The sequence below is a fragment of the Pholcus phalangioides genome, unplaced genomic scaffold, assembly GCF_987345545.1.
Source record: "Pholcus phalangioides strain wild (caught in Gottingen) unplaced genomic scaffold, Ppha-v1.0 ptg000004l_1, whole genome shotgun sequence".
In the NCBI taxonomy this organism is placed as follows: domain Eukaryota; kingdom Metazoa; phylum Arthropoda; class Arachnida; order Araneae; family Pholcidae; genus Pholcus; species Pholcus phalangioides.
The window spans coordinates 16811507-16827111 of NW_028301597.1; the positions used below are offsets into that span (position 1 = coordinate 16811507).

General features: G+C 35.8%; 1 protein-coding gene across 1 annotated transcript in view; it reads right to left on the reverse strand.

Annotated features, from left to right (window-relative positions):
- Positions 1–6216: 6216 nt before the first annotated feature.
- The window catches only part of LOC149086611 (kyphoscoliosis peptidase-like), an 82989-nt gene continuing 73600 nt past the window's right edge, over positions 6217–15605 (reverse strand). The window contains exons 6-8 of the mRNA XM_089230991.1: positions 14257–14414; positions 10423–10543; positions 6217–7241 (exon numbers count right to left, since the gene is read on the reverse strand). Of these exons, the coding sequence (XP_089087117.1) occupies positions 6350–7241; positions 10423–10543; positions 14257–14414 (1171 nt within the window). The 3' untranslated portion in view covers positions 6217–6349. The remainder of the gene's footprint in view (positions 7242–10422; positions 10544–14256; positions 14415–15605) is intronic.

Here is a 15605-nt window from a genome sequence, read left to right on the forward strand (position 1 = left end):
TTATCACGAAAATTAGTAAAATATGCGCCTCCACCATTCTTTGTTTTTATCGTAGCGAGAAAAAAATTAACTCTTGAAATTTAAAATAAATTTCAGTAAAACTGAAATTCTTTTTTCCTTCATATTCAACTAAAATAATCTGAAAAAGCATGTCAAAATTGTAAGTGTGAAGTAGCGAAAATGGAGAATTTCAACTATTTAGTCAAATATTTCTTTAGGTTTGATAGAGACAAAGATAAATTTTTCTGACCAATAATTTCTGGATTTCTGGCTGTAAAAAAAATTCAAATTTTTACAATCACTTTCTTATCATTTTCCATCTTTATCATTGTCTTCATCGGATCAATTACCATATTTTGTTAATTCAACGATACTTTTTGTCTTTTGCTGATACTCTTCGGGAAACATACCATTTAAAAAGTTCAGTATATGAAGAGCTATAATCACTTTTTAAGATTATATTTCTTCATAACATATTTTACCTACTAAAATAACAAATGGAATCCTATCAGAAAGTTGTATCAAAATAACATTCACATGAAACAACCGTAACATTTCTGAGAAAACAATATATGTAAGCTTTTATCTTTTCGAACGGAATTTGACCAAATATAACGTCGCAACTGAAATACTCTAATGCCTCGCTATCGTCTTTGGAAGGGTCCTTACGTAAAATGTTTTGTGAAATAACGCAAAGCAATGATACAAGATGGGAAAAAAGTCCGTAGAAACTTTAAAAATTCATAAAAACCGGAAAAATAAAAGAAATAGAAAACGGTTTGCAGGGTTAGCTTCGCTAGGTCACGGGAATTTTTTTAAGACAGGAAAAAAAACCTGAAAACAACCGATAAGTGGCGCTGACGTACACAAGTCAAAGAAAAGATACGCAAATAACCAACAGAATGCCTCCAAATCGTTTATTACAGCAGTATGTGTTCCACATGACCACCACCACAGGGGATAGCACATTGCATGCGAGTCACAAATCCAGCTACGGCAGAGTGCATCAGGTCCACATACACGGTTTACAACGGTGAACTGCTTGTGGATTAGGAGTGCAAGTTCTTATAACCGTCTCATTTGCATATTTCCACCATATAGTACCAGTGCCACCTATCGGCTCTTTTTTGAGTTTTTTCCCTATCTTCCGTGAAAATTACCGTGACCTAGCGATGGTGACCCTGCAAACTGTTTTTTCTTCCGGTTTTTACAAATTTTTAAAGTTTCTACGGACTTTTGGCCCACCCTGTATATAGAAATTATTCAACACAAAATATACAATCGAGAAAAATGATGATTTATTCTGATCGTACACTCTACAAAATAAAATGAATAAATAAAATAACGACAACAAATCACACACACTCACTTGATTGAATCTTAAAACTCATTTCACACACAACAATTCAGTAAATCCTCGAACACGAAAATATGTTTTATATATTACTAGGCACAAGTCTAGACATGAGTTTCACATGATTTTTCGCCATTCTCACTTTTCTATATCGAAATTAGAATCTCGCTATAATTCACAATTCAGTTGCAAAACGAAAATAACAATACAAAATATTTTTCTCTGCATAAATAAATCTCTCTCACACAGGTTTTGGTATCTCTCTTTTCCTTGACGTGTGTAACTTCTCAATGTGTAAAAAAATTCATGTTTCAATCAAATTACGAACCATTTTTGGGGTTCAAAAACATCAGAAATATATAATATTCATATAATCTCCCAAACTTGGTATTATAACTAAATCTTTCAGGAAATCAATATGTGCGCTCAATATCTTCCACTACGTTCACATGTGTAGAAATAAATAAATGGCAATGAAAGAGAGATTAATCAGGACCTTAATTTAACCTATTAACGGCCAATGTTCCCGATTGGGAACATCGGCTTCATTAATTAGGAAAAATTAATTTTCCTTTACTGAAAGCACTTGATTTTTCCTGAAAGAGTGCGATATTTATAAAACCAATTTCATTCATTCATGCACTTGTGTCATATTTAATTTCTTTATCAAATCACAATTATTATTACAAATCACAGTTGTCAATTTATAAAATCCCTTAATTTCAAGGAAGAAAAAAATTAATTATTTTCGTGTTTTGTAATTTTAATGTTGTTTCTATGGACATGGGCATATTTTACAATTTATATCTCTAAATAAACAATCATAGGGGGAAATAGAAAGAAAAAGTTATAAAAATCAATTCAAATCTGAATTGGGCTTGTAAAAAGTTGATAACGAACAAAGAGAAAAATAAAATATTATATACATAAATGCCCGAAATCATATAATATTTCGTTCTACTACTCTCAAAGATGGTTTCGTTCAGAAGTGCTATTTCATGAGTTTATTGCTTATGAAATCCAATTTTCGCTTTATATTTCGTTCGAAACCATCGAGGATTTTTCGTACCTTTTGCTTAAGAGAAAAAACTAGATAATCAGTTAGGTTTAAAAAAAATCGACACGATGACTATTAAATATTAGAGCTGGTCTCATTAGTATTTCTATGTGACGTAGGTAAAGGGCACTATGCCAAAAACGGGATATTTTACATGAGAATTATTCAAAATTTTCTTTATATGTCTGTCTATGAATCTCACTTGTTTTATAAAATAAATACAGTCGGCTCCGCTTAATCAGGTATCAACGATTCCAGCACGTAATATCCGATTATGCGGCGAAAAGTTCAAGTGCTATTATACAACGTTAGTATAGTTTGTGTATTGAAAGCTGATGAAGGATGAGTGTTCATAAAGCTTCTGGAATAAATCAGACATCACAAAAATGAAATAAAAATCATATTTAACTACTATAGTATTAATACCTATAAGATTTTTACTTTTCATTAGAAAGTTAGCGCCTTCTATTGGCTCATCAAAGAACAAAAATAGAATAATTAAATGTGCGCATTGAAGTCAACTTGAATACTTGGGGGCCAGTACCTACTCTCAATGGGAAAAATTTTGGTGTCGGAGGATTTCATTCGTTTTAAGCGGGGTATCAATTATCCGATTAAGTGCGGCCGACTGTATATCTGTTATTTATGGAAATGGGATTATATGTGTCACATACATGCGTATAATGTGTATTATGTCGAAAGTACTGGGAATTAATATCGTTATCCCAATATTGTCGAAAATGAACATGCGCCGTTTACCTCCACTTTCAGATTCACAGAGAGTAACTTATTCAAAATAATTCATTTCTACTCTCCTGTAGTAAGAACCTCAACAACAGATTTCAGCGATTCAATATTTTGACGAATTTCCACAGTGATGACCAAAAATGCATTCAGCAAAAAACTGCTCGGTTCTCTTTCTGTGGAGCGTATGTTTATTTTAAAAACAAATGTTTGTCCAATCTGGAACAATAAACTGCAGTTGTCCAATAATATTTTATACCGACTGTAATTGTATGTTGCGTCGTTCAATCTTGTCTCTATTGACAAAATATTCTATGGCGTCAGAGATTATTCAAAAATAAAAACTGGAATGCGACATAAGCTCTATGAAGAAGTGATCGAACAAAGTAAAAATTTTACCTCTAGAAATTTGGTGGGACAGATAATCGATGGTAATACCGGTTATTCGATCGCGGGTAATCGATCGTATAACCCTCAACTGTACAAATATCAAACGTTGAAGAGACCGCGAAACACGCGAGGAAGCTTCCAGGCAACTCGCGGGAAATGCTTCACTACAGAACATGTCTATCTTTTTGCCTCTTCATATGTTTTGCCCTATTCTTAAATTTATATCACGAATTGATATATAGGGTGCCCCATAAATTCGTAAACAGTTTTAAAATGCATAGAAATTGAAAGAATTGATATATTTGAATGCTGTTTGCAAAATAGTTATTCTCACGAAAAGGAATTTTTTTCTGGAACAGAGAAAAAATTTAGCTCAATTTTTTGTCGACACAGGGAGCTGCACGAAATTCCACCAGGAGTTATTAAACCTTGAACTTTAAACTATGTCCGAAACGTTCGTTCAGCCGGCAATTCAAGGCTGAAGTAGTACAACTTCATCAACAGTGCTTAATCCACGTATGCCAAGAAAATGATGAAAGCCTTATGTAAACGCCAATATCAGGAAAATATTCAGATAAAGAGTCTGATCTACATATTTCCAGTGATTTGATCTCATGCAACGCCTTCGATCGACAAAAATTTGAATCGGTTTTCTTTTCTGTACCAAAAAGAAATCCTATTCGTGAGAATAACTTTTTTACAATTACCGCATTGAAATATAGTAATTCCTTCAATTTTTATAAATTTTTAAACCATTTACAAATTTAAAGAACACCCCGTATGTTAAAAAAATCATAACCTGTAGCGAGATTGATTATCGATATACATTTCTCTCGCTCTCAATATATTTAATTACATTTTTTCAGAGAGGTTTTGATTTGTCACACAACCTATCACTAAATGCAATCTCGATGTTTTTTCGCTCGATGATTCATTAGAAATTATAAACAAAGTAAATTTCTTACAGACAAAACAAATATACTGGAAACATGCATATCAGACACTCCTTGCGTTAGTCCGGAATTATTACTTCATAAACTCCACGAAAGCTTAACGTGCTTTCGTTTTTTGATTTCACTTTTGAATCAAAAAAGATATTTCATTGTTCTTGTAAACAACATAAATAATATTATTTTCATAGTAATAACCGCATACATTAAAAAAAAAAAAGAGGTATTTACAATTCTTTCAACCAACACAATTTTAAAAAATATAAATTTCTCCACGCACAAATTCGCAATATCACACCAGAGCTATGGAGAACCTAGTGGAAGGAGAGTACACCAATGTCTCGATATCGAATATTTTTATCGTTTCTCCTTCCGATCCACAACCCTGTAACTGCTCTCAATTTTTTTTTTTATTCGCCTTTATATTAAATGCACTTGTATACCCTATAATAAACATATCATTTATGCACTTGAGGTGTTTCTCGCTAGAGGTAACTTCGTTGTTTTCGCAGTCTAATACGTAATTTTCGTTTTCATCGCCAAACCAGAAACGTTACAAGAATATTTTCGTCTTTGAAAAATAAAACGTTTTAAGAACACGTGAATTAATTTACTTTGGAGTCATCATTGCACATGTGACGCGCATACAAACGAACATACCCAAGAAAAAATACAGTAAATAAAAAAAATCACTAACACTTAAAACTGTAGCCACCCCACCGTTCATCAAAATTTGTACGGGTGTAGCCAAAACTGAATATACCGGGAACTCTTGAACTCATCGGCTCTCTCTGACGTAACATTGTTATAAAGTCAAAGTGGACAGTTTATCGTACAAGTGGAATCTTTTTTTCTTCTATTTACAATATAGAGCACAATGTACAAAAAATTTTCTATGTATACAATATATATATATAGGTCTATTCTGTATGTACAGTCCACGCCGCTTAATGTGATCACATGAGGAATCAAGTAATCTGTTAATGGTTCTGTTTCTGCATAACCGAATGATAACAATATCCCAAAATGTTTCGTTTGCAAGTACGGTGACCACCCAGTCAGGTCGAACAGGACACATCGTAAATGGGACAACTGTTTTTCTTACGCGCATAACTAATAGCAAAATGTTCAAAAAGCAAGTTTCCTTTTTTTGTTCTGTTCTAAAACTGACTCTTTTTCCCCCTTTCAGCTAAAATCCTGAATTTTTCAATTCAGCAAATTATGAAGCGATACAATGGAACTATCCATTGTATATCACGAGTTATGATATTTTTTAATGTACAAACCCTTGAGAAAGTTTCTCGGAAAAAGAAATCTGAATCTAGTCAACTGAAAGAGAAACTGCTGTTGCAAAAGCAGCCCCCTACACGAGTACGGTGGCAACGAATATTACAGATTGATTACGACATTAAGTACAGAAATATTTGTCAACAAAAGGGGGGAGAAAACACCTTCTAGTCTCCTACTTAGTCCTACAGCCTGATGACGATAACTTAACGGGATGAAAATAAATTTCTTTAAGCCTCAGCTTCAGAATGCGCAAAAACTTTCCACGGGGAAAAAATTGATAACATCATCCAAAGTCCCGATAACTACAAACGCATTTTTTCCCACGTTATGATATTGATCTGTTCCGTTCTTTGCAACGCGGAATGATAAAGCTATTCATTATTCTAATAAGCGGCGTCGACTGTATACCATTTTTTTATCGATCTTATTTCTGCGGACGATGCTTGAGGTAAATCACAATTTTTGTGGGATGAAGGCGCACAATGATTGTCTCTGATTCTTTGATGGTTCTGAGAAAATATATATATATAATTATTATTGTTATTATATCGAGAGAATTTTTGGTCAATTCAACAATGGGATTTTGATCTTCCCTAACCTTTTATCCTTGGGTGGTGGAGGAGGCTTTTCTTCTTCTTTTTCTTTCTCTGGATGTTTCGGTTGAGGCGGAGGGAAATCCTCGTCGTAGATTTGACGAGTGAATTTGCAGTCTATCAGGTAAGACGCTATGAGGGGCAACCTCCATTTTCCTCTCTGCTTCGGTTTCGGCATCCCGAAGATAAGGAACTTGTACATGCCTACTCGAAGCGGTGCGAAGGTAAACGTCACCCTGCTGTCTTTGTCTTCCCTCCTGATGATGTTCTTAGAGTCCATCTCGATCCCCTCGGCATCCAATAACTGGTAAGTGATCAACATCACCTCTTTGACTTCGAGGATCAGTTTCCTCTTTCCACCCCACGTCACTATCATCGGTCCGTTTTGGTTGACCATCTTCATTCTGTAGTCGTAGAAACACTGTGTCGGTCCCCAGGGCACCTCGTTTAGAGGGTAAGGCTGCATGTACTTTTTGGCGACGAGGCACTCGAGAAGAAACGTCACTACGTTATGCAAGTTGGTCTCCTCTTTCATCTCTCTTTCGGGTTTGGCATAAACCTTGAAATAATACCGTCCCTCGACCGGAGGCGTGACCGCGAACGAACCGACGAGCCTGTCCTCTTTAAGCTGGCAGAAGACGTAGTTATTCAGGGCGCTATTTTCCACCTCGTCCACGGGATATAGTTTGTACTTGTAGCGCATAGGTTCGTGGGCTGCCACTTTGACCTCCTTGTGCACTTTAAACACGACTGGATTCTGTGGTCGGGATCTTATCTTCATATTGAAGTCGAAAAAATAAGGAGTCACTTTCGGAAGGGCATTGAAATCGTCCAGAGACACGGGATGGTCGAGAAGCTGCCACCTGAAACGTGTTAGTAAAAATGCTTTAGATACCAAAATAATGCGACACGCACACACACACACACACAGAAAGAATAAGCAAAACTAAAATTCAAGCCGTACAAAAAACTAGCTATATGCAGAGATGCCGATTTATTTAAATAAAAATTCATCTCTACCTCTAAGGGGATTCGAACCCACCACTTCCCTATCTTATCCCAGACGAGTGCGCTACCACTACGCTACAGAAGCGGATAGAACATTTTATCCTTACAACGTTTGTTTCCAAAAAGTCAGCATACCTACATATGAGCAGTTTTCTGCATATCTTGTATTAACAAGCGAAGAGGACATCTCTCTCTGCATATATATGTTGCTATCTAGTAGCCTTGGTGCCATTTACTAGCCATTGGCTGATTGCTGCTGCTGTCCATCACTTTGGGCGTTTAATTTAATTAAAACCTTTCTTTTAGGTATTTTTTTTCAACTTAGAATTGATATATTGTATAATTCTATAATTGAAACATGTACCCTTTGCAATCCAGGCACCCCAATTAGGAATAGCTGCTTTAGAGGATTTTTCCCAAACACAAACTTCTGTTTTTCTACGTAAAAGAATTCTGTCAGAAAAAATAATCGTAATGGAGAGAATTTATTAATAATAATAAGTTTCTACGAAGGACAGCCAAGTGTTAAATTACTGATTACCATAGCAAGATCTCATTCGGTACTCAGAATTCGCAACTAGACACATTCAAACATTTCTGTGTCAAATGACCCGTAATTATTCTAATTGTTTAGTCACAAATTTAATAGCATTGTGTTGTACTTTTGTTTTATTCATTACATTTTGGATCGAATCCAAGTACTCACATGTTGATATTTTTTCAAAGTGATGAAAGAAAAAATTGGATACTAGGAAATCACTCATTTTGGATGAGAGGCAAAACTGAATCAGACGAAATTAACAAGTACAGTGCCAAATGGTGTTTGTTGTTTCTGGCTGAATATGTTTCAATTCCGTTTTTTTTTTTTTTCCTTTATTTCCTTTATTTAAGATTTTTAAACACAGTTACAAAACATTTAGGGGCTAAGCAAGCTTGTGAGCCCACAAAACAATATCTGATACATATCTGTCGGCATAAATAATAACGAGGGAGAAAAAGAAAAAAAAACACACATATATATATAACACCAAGAAATAAGTGGCAACAGGAATGGAATTGATAAACAAAAAAATTTGGCATTTAGCAGCGTATGCAAGATAAAAGAAGGTTACATTACAATATCAAACAGATAATTTAAATCTTCTTGAGTTAACAACCAAGATTTTAAATTGACAAAAAAAGATGTACATGAAGATTGTTCTTTTATTAACTGAGGAAGTAAATTAAATATTTTGGGAGCTAAATAAAGGAAAAATTTTTGGAAACGAGTTTTATTTGGCCTTGGTACCTGTACAGTATGACGTCTAAATTGCATTCCAGACTTGTGTAATTTCAGATTGAGATGGCCACTTCTTTTATAAAACATTCGGCAAAAACTCATCAAAATTGGAATCTTTGAAACAGGGCTGGACAAATCTCGACAAATTTACATGTCCAGTCACGCATGTACCTTAAAATGGTAAATATCCGAACCAGCATTTTTTACATTCCCGAAAACTATTACCAAATATTAATATTGCATTTACTTGTTTCAAAAAATACACTGGGTGCATGGGTAACAGGGCGTATAACATTTTCCTGGGGAACCGTTGGACCTGGAGGCATACTTCCAATTAGAAAAAGTATCAAAATAACATGCAGAACTCCGATATGCCATTCATGTTGCAAGGGTTTATAATTACCAAAATTATTAAAAAAACCCGATATGGACATCCTAAGTCCCAATTATAACGTTGTTGTCCTGTCTCTCCTGATGCCAACAAAAAAATCCACTTTTCTAAGTGCAATATTTGCTGAGATATTCGAATTCAAAAATCGGAGAAAAGTGTTGAAATGCGGAAAAACTCACATTTTACCCGCATTTAATACTGTTTTCTTCCAAATTTTCATCCGGAATTCGAATATCTCAGCAAATATTGCACTTAGAAACGTGGAATATTTTTTGTCGGCATCAAGAGAGACAGGACAACAACTTTGTAACTGGTTTCTTGAGTTACAAAGTAATGAGTTACAGTAACGAAAAATAAACATTTTTATTTCAATAACTATACAATCCTCTTGCAACATGAATGACATATATGAGTACTAAACGTTATTTGGATATTTTTTCCAATTGGAAAAGTATTTGAGAATTTTGAAAAATGATGCATGAACTTAAAATGAAATGAGTTCAACAATTTTTAAATATCTAAATTAAAGAAACCACCAATTACAATTTTCCGCGATTTTGGCGTCGGAAAAGAAATCACCAAGTTCCTGTTCATTTAACCCTTGGAGTCATAGACGATTCAAGGTTCAGGAATGGTATTTGGCAGGTGCAAAGGAAGCAGACACACTCATGGTTCCCACAAGAGTTTACAGGGCTTCAGTGATCGGAATTAATTTTTTTACCTATTTCTCTTCTATAGAGAAAACCTCGTGAATACTCCCAGACTGAGTCCATGTCAAATACCTCATCTAATGGGACCAGTTGCAGGATGCAAGGGCTATGGCCGCACCGGGCAGCAAAATATCACGGTTCACACATAAAAGATCAAAATACGTGTAGGTTACCATATATTTGATTATGACTGCTTAACAGGCCTTTCTATGGAGTTTCACGCATGTATATAGGAACACTTTCACCATTGCTAATAAAATTTTAAAAAGTGCGTTCAAACTTTTTATTTCTTATTTTATATGCCCGGTTCAGACACGTAATAAAAAAATACTTGCCCGATCAAAATTTTTACATGTCCCGTGCATGTGTAGATAGATTTTTTTAATAAAATATAATCTTCAATTCATGTAAGAAATTAAAACAATAAAGGAAATATTGAACTGAATTGAATTGAAAAATCTGTCAATGGATTTGTTCATCCTTGTTTTGAAGTCTGGGGAGGGGTGGGGGATAATATCAACAGTAACTTGAGGTAAAGAGAGTTTTTTCTCCTTCAGTACTAACGTTATTAAATCCCTTTGTCTGCCACGGATGTGTTGAATCATAAAGCAATCAATACAAAGTTTAAAATAAGAAATGAAGAGAGAGAGAGAGACCTGCTGTAGTTTTTTTCCATTTCGTCGTGAGGGAAGTGAGTCCAAATCATTGCTTCGGGATCAGTCAGAAAAAAATGTTCGTTCAATTTCTGTTGAAACGTTCCTGTATGATCTGTATACCCTGGAAGACGAGAAAAAGAAAAATATATATATATATATATATATGATAGATATATTTCTCAGAATATATACCCAAAGATGTCTTAAATAAGCTATTAGGTGATCAATTCGATTGAAGTCATATTTATACAGTCTTGTGGGTACAGACATATATGTCATGATTCTTAATTTATCTTATGCTGTGCTTCTTTTCTTTGTATTTAAATTTTTTAATGCTCTGTATGTGTGAATTGCTGATAAAGATCTGAAATCACAGCAGGTTGGTCCGGAACTCCACCAACTAACTTCTAGGTGTGGCATATCTAGGAGCCCAAGTGCCGTGGTGGTAAGATGCTCGTCTACTAGAGCGTATAGGTTGCCGTCAGTTATGGTTCCAGGTTCAAACCCGGGGAAGAATGTAGATAAGGTATTTTCCCTAACGAGCTTAAGGTGACCACCAATAGATGGCGCCTTCATTTCCACCGAAACTCATTAATAGCAGTATATTGCAGTATAGCGACGTGGCCAGAGTTGGTGTTCGGTGAAGTAGCATATCCAGGGCGGTGGATTAACCGTAGCGGAACTGTGGCATGGCCTGCAAGCTTCCCGCACCTGATCCCACTGCACTAGATCTTCTCGGCCGCGTGAAATTATTAGTCTACGACACGCCAGTGGAGTCACAGGAAGAACTTTCTGTTGGGATTCTTGTTGCTACTGCTAACACGATTAACTCGGCACCAGGCATCTGTGAGCGGATGTGGCAACCCTTCATTCACCGGCGGCAGTTCTGCAACTGTACCCTAGGACGCCTTTTTGACAAGCTTTTGTGAGCTTGCACAGCCTGTTACATTGGTATGTTTCATTTTCTCTGCTATCCGCGACCTGCGGCTGTTTCTGTACGATATACTGCTGTTTCTTTAGTTTTTCCGACTAAATAAATGTATTTCGACCCAAGGTTCCATTACAAAAGTTATTTTTCTCGACTTGTACGATCACCTCTAAAACTTTGTCGGTGCGGTTCCGGACTACCGTATACTTTTGAATATGCCTGTTGTGTCTCACACTGTAAGACGAATTTTTGTATTTCTCTCCATTTTGCCGATAACACAAAAAACTGTTTTTCCCCCTCTAATTTTATTTCTTATCGGCTAGCGATCCGTGGAACGAGTCTTATCCCAATTATTCAGTCATTGAGAACCTCAGGGTAGTTATAATTGTGATCCTACTCAAGCTTATATTTACCCCCTTCTGGTAGACGTATTTCGTTGAAACTTGGTATGTACGTTATGTGGAAATGGGGTAAAGAAAACTCCAATTCAAAAACATAGTAGTTCAAAGTTTGACCACCAGGTTAAAAAGTGACTTACAAAGAACAAGAAACACAAATCGGGAACATAAAACTTTGATTTAACACAACATTTGTTCGATTTGCCTGTCATTTGTATCAATTACATGCTAACACCCGAAGGTCTTGAAAGTTGTTCTCTCATGAGTGCCCGTTACGTTTACTTCTGCAGCAGCAATTCCTAACAAAAAAGAAAAAAATATTTAGACACCACTGCCTTCATGTAGGATGGCCGGTAAGTGAAGGAACTACTTTGTACTCTCACTTTGAAGATGTTAAGGTAATTTCGAGAAGTTTCCCGAATGCCTGACTCTTTCGTTCTTAGGATTCAAATTTCAAGAAATTCGAATTCAAATCCGCACTTTTATTTATGGGAATTTCTGAAAGATCGTGTCAATGAGAGACGCGAACGGGCTGTGCCTGAATTGAAAGCAAGCATAACACGCCATTTTTCTGCAATTGCTTAAGGAATCCTTCACATTACTGTTGAACACGTCGTGACATGCTTAAAACACGTGATTGATTCAAATGGAATGCAAATTGAGCAAATGTTGTGGTTGAGTGAAGTTCCATTTTTCCAATTTGCGTTTTTTCACTTTGAACTATTATTATTATGGTTAAAATGTGAACTATTATTTTTATAGGTTTTCTTTTTCCCAATGTTCTATGCAACGTACATACCTATTTTCAAAGAAATACGTCAGCTAGAACAGGCTCTACGTAAGTCTGAGTATGATCACTTTTATTATAACCACCCTGTACATCGGTGGTGTTGCTCTTATCATCACCATGCAAGAGATTACCGAAATCGAGTTTTGAAGAATTTCGTACATTTCGGACACATTCGAATAACGTATAATAGATGCGGGAAATGTCTACGTCCCCCCATCCACCCAACACACACCACCGCCCGATCGCATTTCCCGATCGATGTGCAAACGGTTTTTCGACCACCAGCGAATGTGTGTTCATGTACTCAATTCTTTTCCAGTCGCCATGGACACGATAAAGGGTTGGCAAATCAATGTCTGACAATCGTTTGGACAGCCCGAGAGTTTTCTCCCACCACCGACCCGCTGCATCGTGAAAGCATGTGCGGCACGCAATTTCACTTCACCTGCGCGTTCACAATCTCAAAAAGAATGCCGCGCGCACACACATATACACACTCACACACATTCACTTGTCCTATCCTATGGCAGCAAAGTGAAGGCAATATATCGACTCGGACGCTGGAGCACCTCTCATTTGATTGATAGCGATCGGTAGAGCATAAGCTAATCGGACGTGGTGGTAGGAGACAGAGAGAGAGAGGACATAGTTTTATAGCTCGAGATTTGACTGGTTTCGGTGGTCTCTTGCATGAGCGAAGGTCAAAACGTTAGACTTGGCTTTCATCATCATCATACACTCCATTTCTCATTTCAAGGAATTCGCCAAGAGCGAAGACGGATGGAAAGAAATTGCTTCCCGTCCTGGGCGGCTCGACCTAATCACCTAGAAGTGGAGGCAAACGGAATGATTTTTTTTTTCTTTAGTTTTTTTTTTCCTTCTTCATCTTCTCGAAACCCAAGACGATCAATACAAAAGATAAACGCTACGTGCGCGATATTAGAATCTACGATCAGTATAGATTTATCATACGTGTACATTACATGCATTCATAAAGATATTACCAGAAATAATTCTTCAGAATTTGTGGGAGTCACTCTGTGAGTAACTGTAAGCAGAAAACGTTACCTCAGTCTTCATCATCTGGGAGGAGAGGAGATCTTGGCTCCCCATGATTTTTTCCGTTATGGAAAAAATCCTCTGCAGTCTCACTTCAGGCACTGAATTTTTTTTCATATTTTGCAAATATTTTTATACAGTTTAACAAGATCTTTCAAAATTTTATAATTGTTGGTTGTGTTTTTCGAATTGTTTTTCACCAAAATGCTACTTTTTCAAAAATCACTAAATTTAATCATACTGTGTGCAATAATTTTTTTTAAAATCATTTTAACAAAACAAAATCGTCTCGGTAAGTGAAATCTCAGTGCTGAGAGAGACAAAAAATCTCAAGATATTTGAACAAAGAAGTGTTCGAAAAAATGCTTCTTATCTGACAAAAATCAGTCTTGAGAAAACAGAATTTTAATGGAAACATTAACATATATCACTAGTGTCATGTCTGCTAGTAATATATATGAAGATGTTTTAAAAATATTTTTATAATGGGAGGTAGAACAAAAATTCGAACGCAATGACTCACAGAAAATTTCATATCGTTTAAAAATTGAAAATTTTGTTTTTTTCAATTTTGGCAAATTTTTCAGTCTGGCAAATTTTCGTGCTTCAACACCCTAAAGTTATCTTGTTTTTACTTCCGGAATATTTCATGAGATTACCTGTTCCCCAAGTCGTATCAACGAATCTCCAGGCACCGAGAATGAATACGGCATTCCACGCATGCGTCATATCTGAACCAGGCGCAAACTGATGTCCTGGCCTATAATCATAACCTTTGGCAAAACCATTGAGCGTTTTGACGCGGACACCCGCTTTCCTGTCAAACAGAAAACAAAATGTCGCCATCAACAATATAAATAATTAAATAATTCTTAATTATCCTATATGTTTTTTTGCTTATTTGTAAATATGAAGATTAGAAACTATTCCATATAATTTTTTATTTCAGGCTGGATACAGTACAAGTCCTCCTACATAGAGCGCTCTGAAGTAGGAGATAATATGGTGATCAGATTGTTCTCTGAAACTTTTTATCTGGACTATTAGGACAATGGGAGGTAGATTTCCAAAGAAGAAAACTTTTCAAATTTTTATCCTTACATGACAATTTTCATCACGAATTTACGAAAATTCCTAAAACACCAGGCTAGCAAAGACCAAACTTGAACCAAAGAATTCATTTATTTTTATTTTAACATGTAAAGCACGCATAATATGAACAGGCAGAAAATAAACTGCCGAGTAGTTTGTCTCCGAATTCGGAACACAGATGGTAGCACCTCTTACACATATATAGGAGAAATTCTTCAGAAGCAATATACCTAGCAGGCATTCTTCAGAAACAAGGCACATTCCAAAATGTGCTAATGTGTTAGAAGTTCCTCAGAGTAATGTTTACGAGGTGAATAAGCAGTATGTAAAATGTAAGGTAACGAAAAGAAATTAACTAAGGGGGATAGATGTATTCTTACTGGTGAAACATAACGAAAGTGAAGTCAATAATTTCTATCAATATATATAAATTATTCAAAATCAATCTCAAACCAAGTTAGTTATGACAAAATACTAAAATATTTTGGGACGGAAAATTAGTGGAGTAAAACGTATTTAGAAATGCGCTTTATTGGTGAAGTGTTACCGTGAGAATAAAAATATCAGCTCTATATTCATAGTATGAGCGTTAAAAAAAAAACCACTGCGAATAGTGACGACTATAAATAGACATTACGAAGCATGATGAAAAAGTTTATAGAAATCGGTGATATAGGTCTGGCCCCAGAAAAAGCACATGATTTGATTTCTGGTGATTTTAATGTGATTTCTGACTATAGGGATTATCCATAGAGATCGGGCTTGGCATGGAAATGTGCCTAAACCCAAAAGACTGGACAATTCTTATTGACAAAGAAGGCCAATATACTTAACGGATTGTTTTAATGAAAATACAGTCAAACCTCGTTAGTGCGTCACCCAGGTAACGCGTCACTCCACTTACCAGGCCACTTTT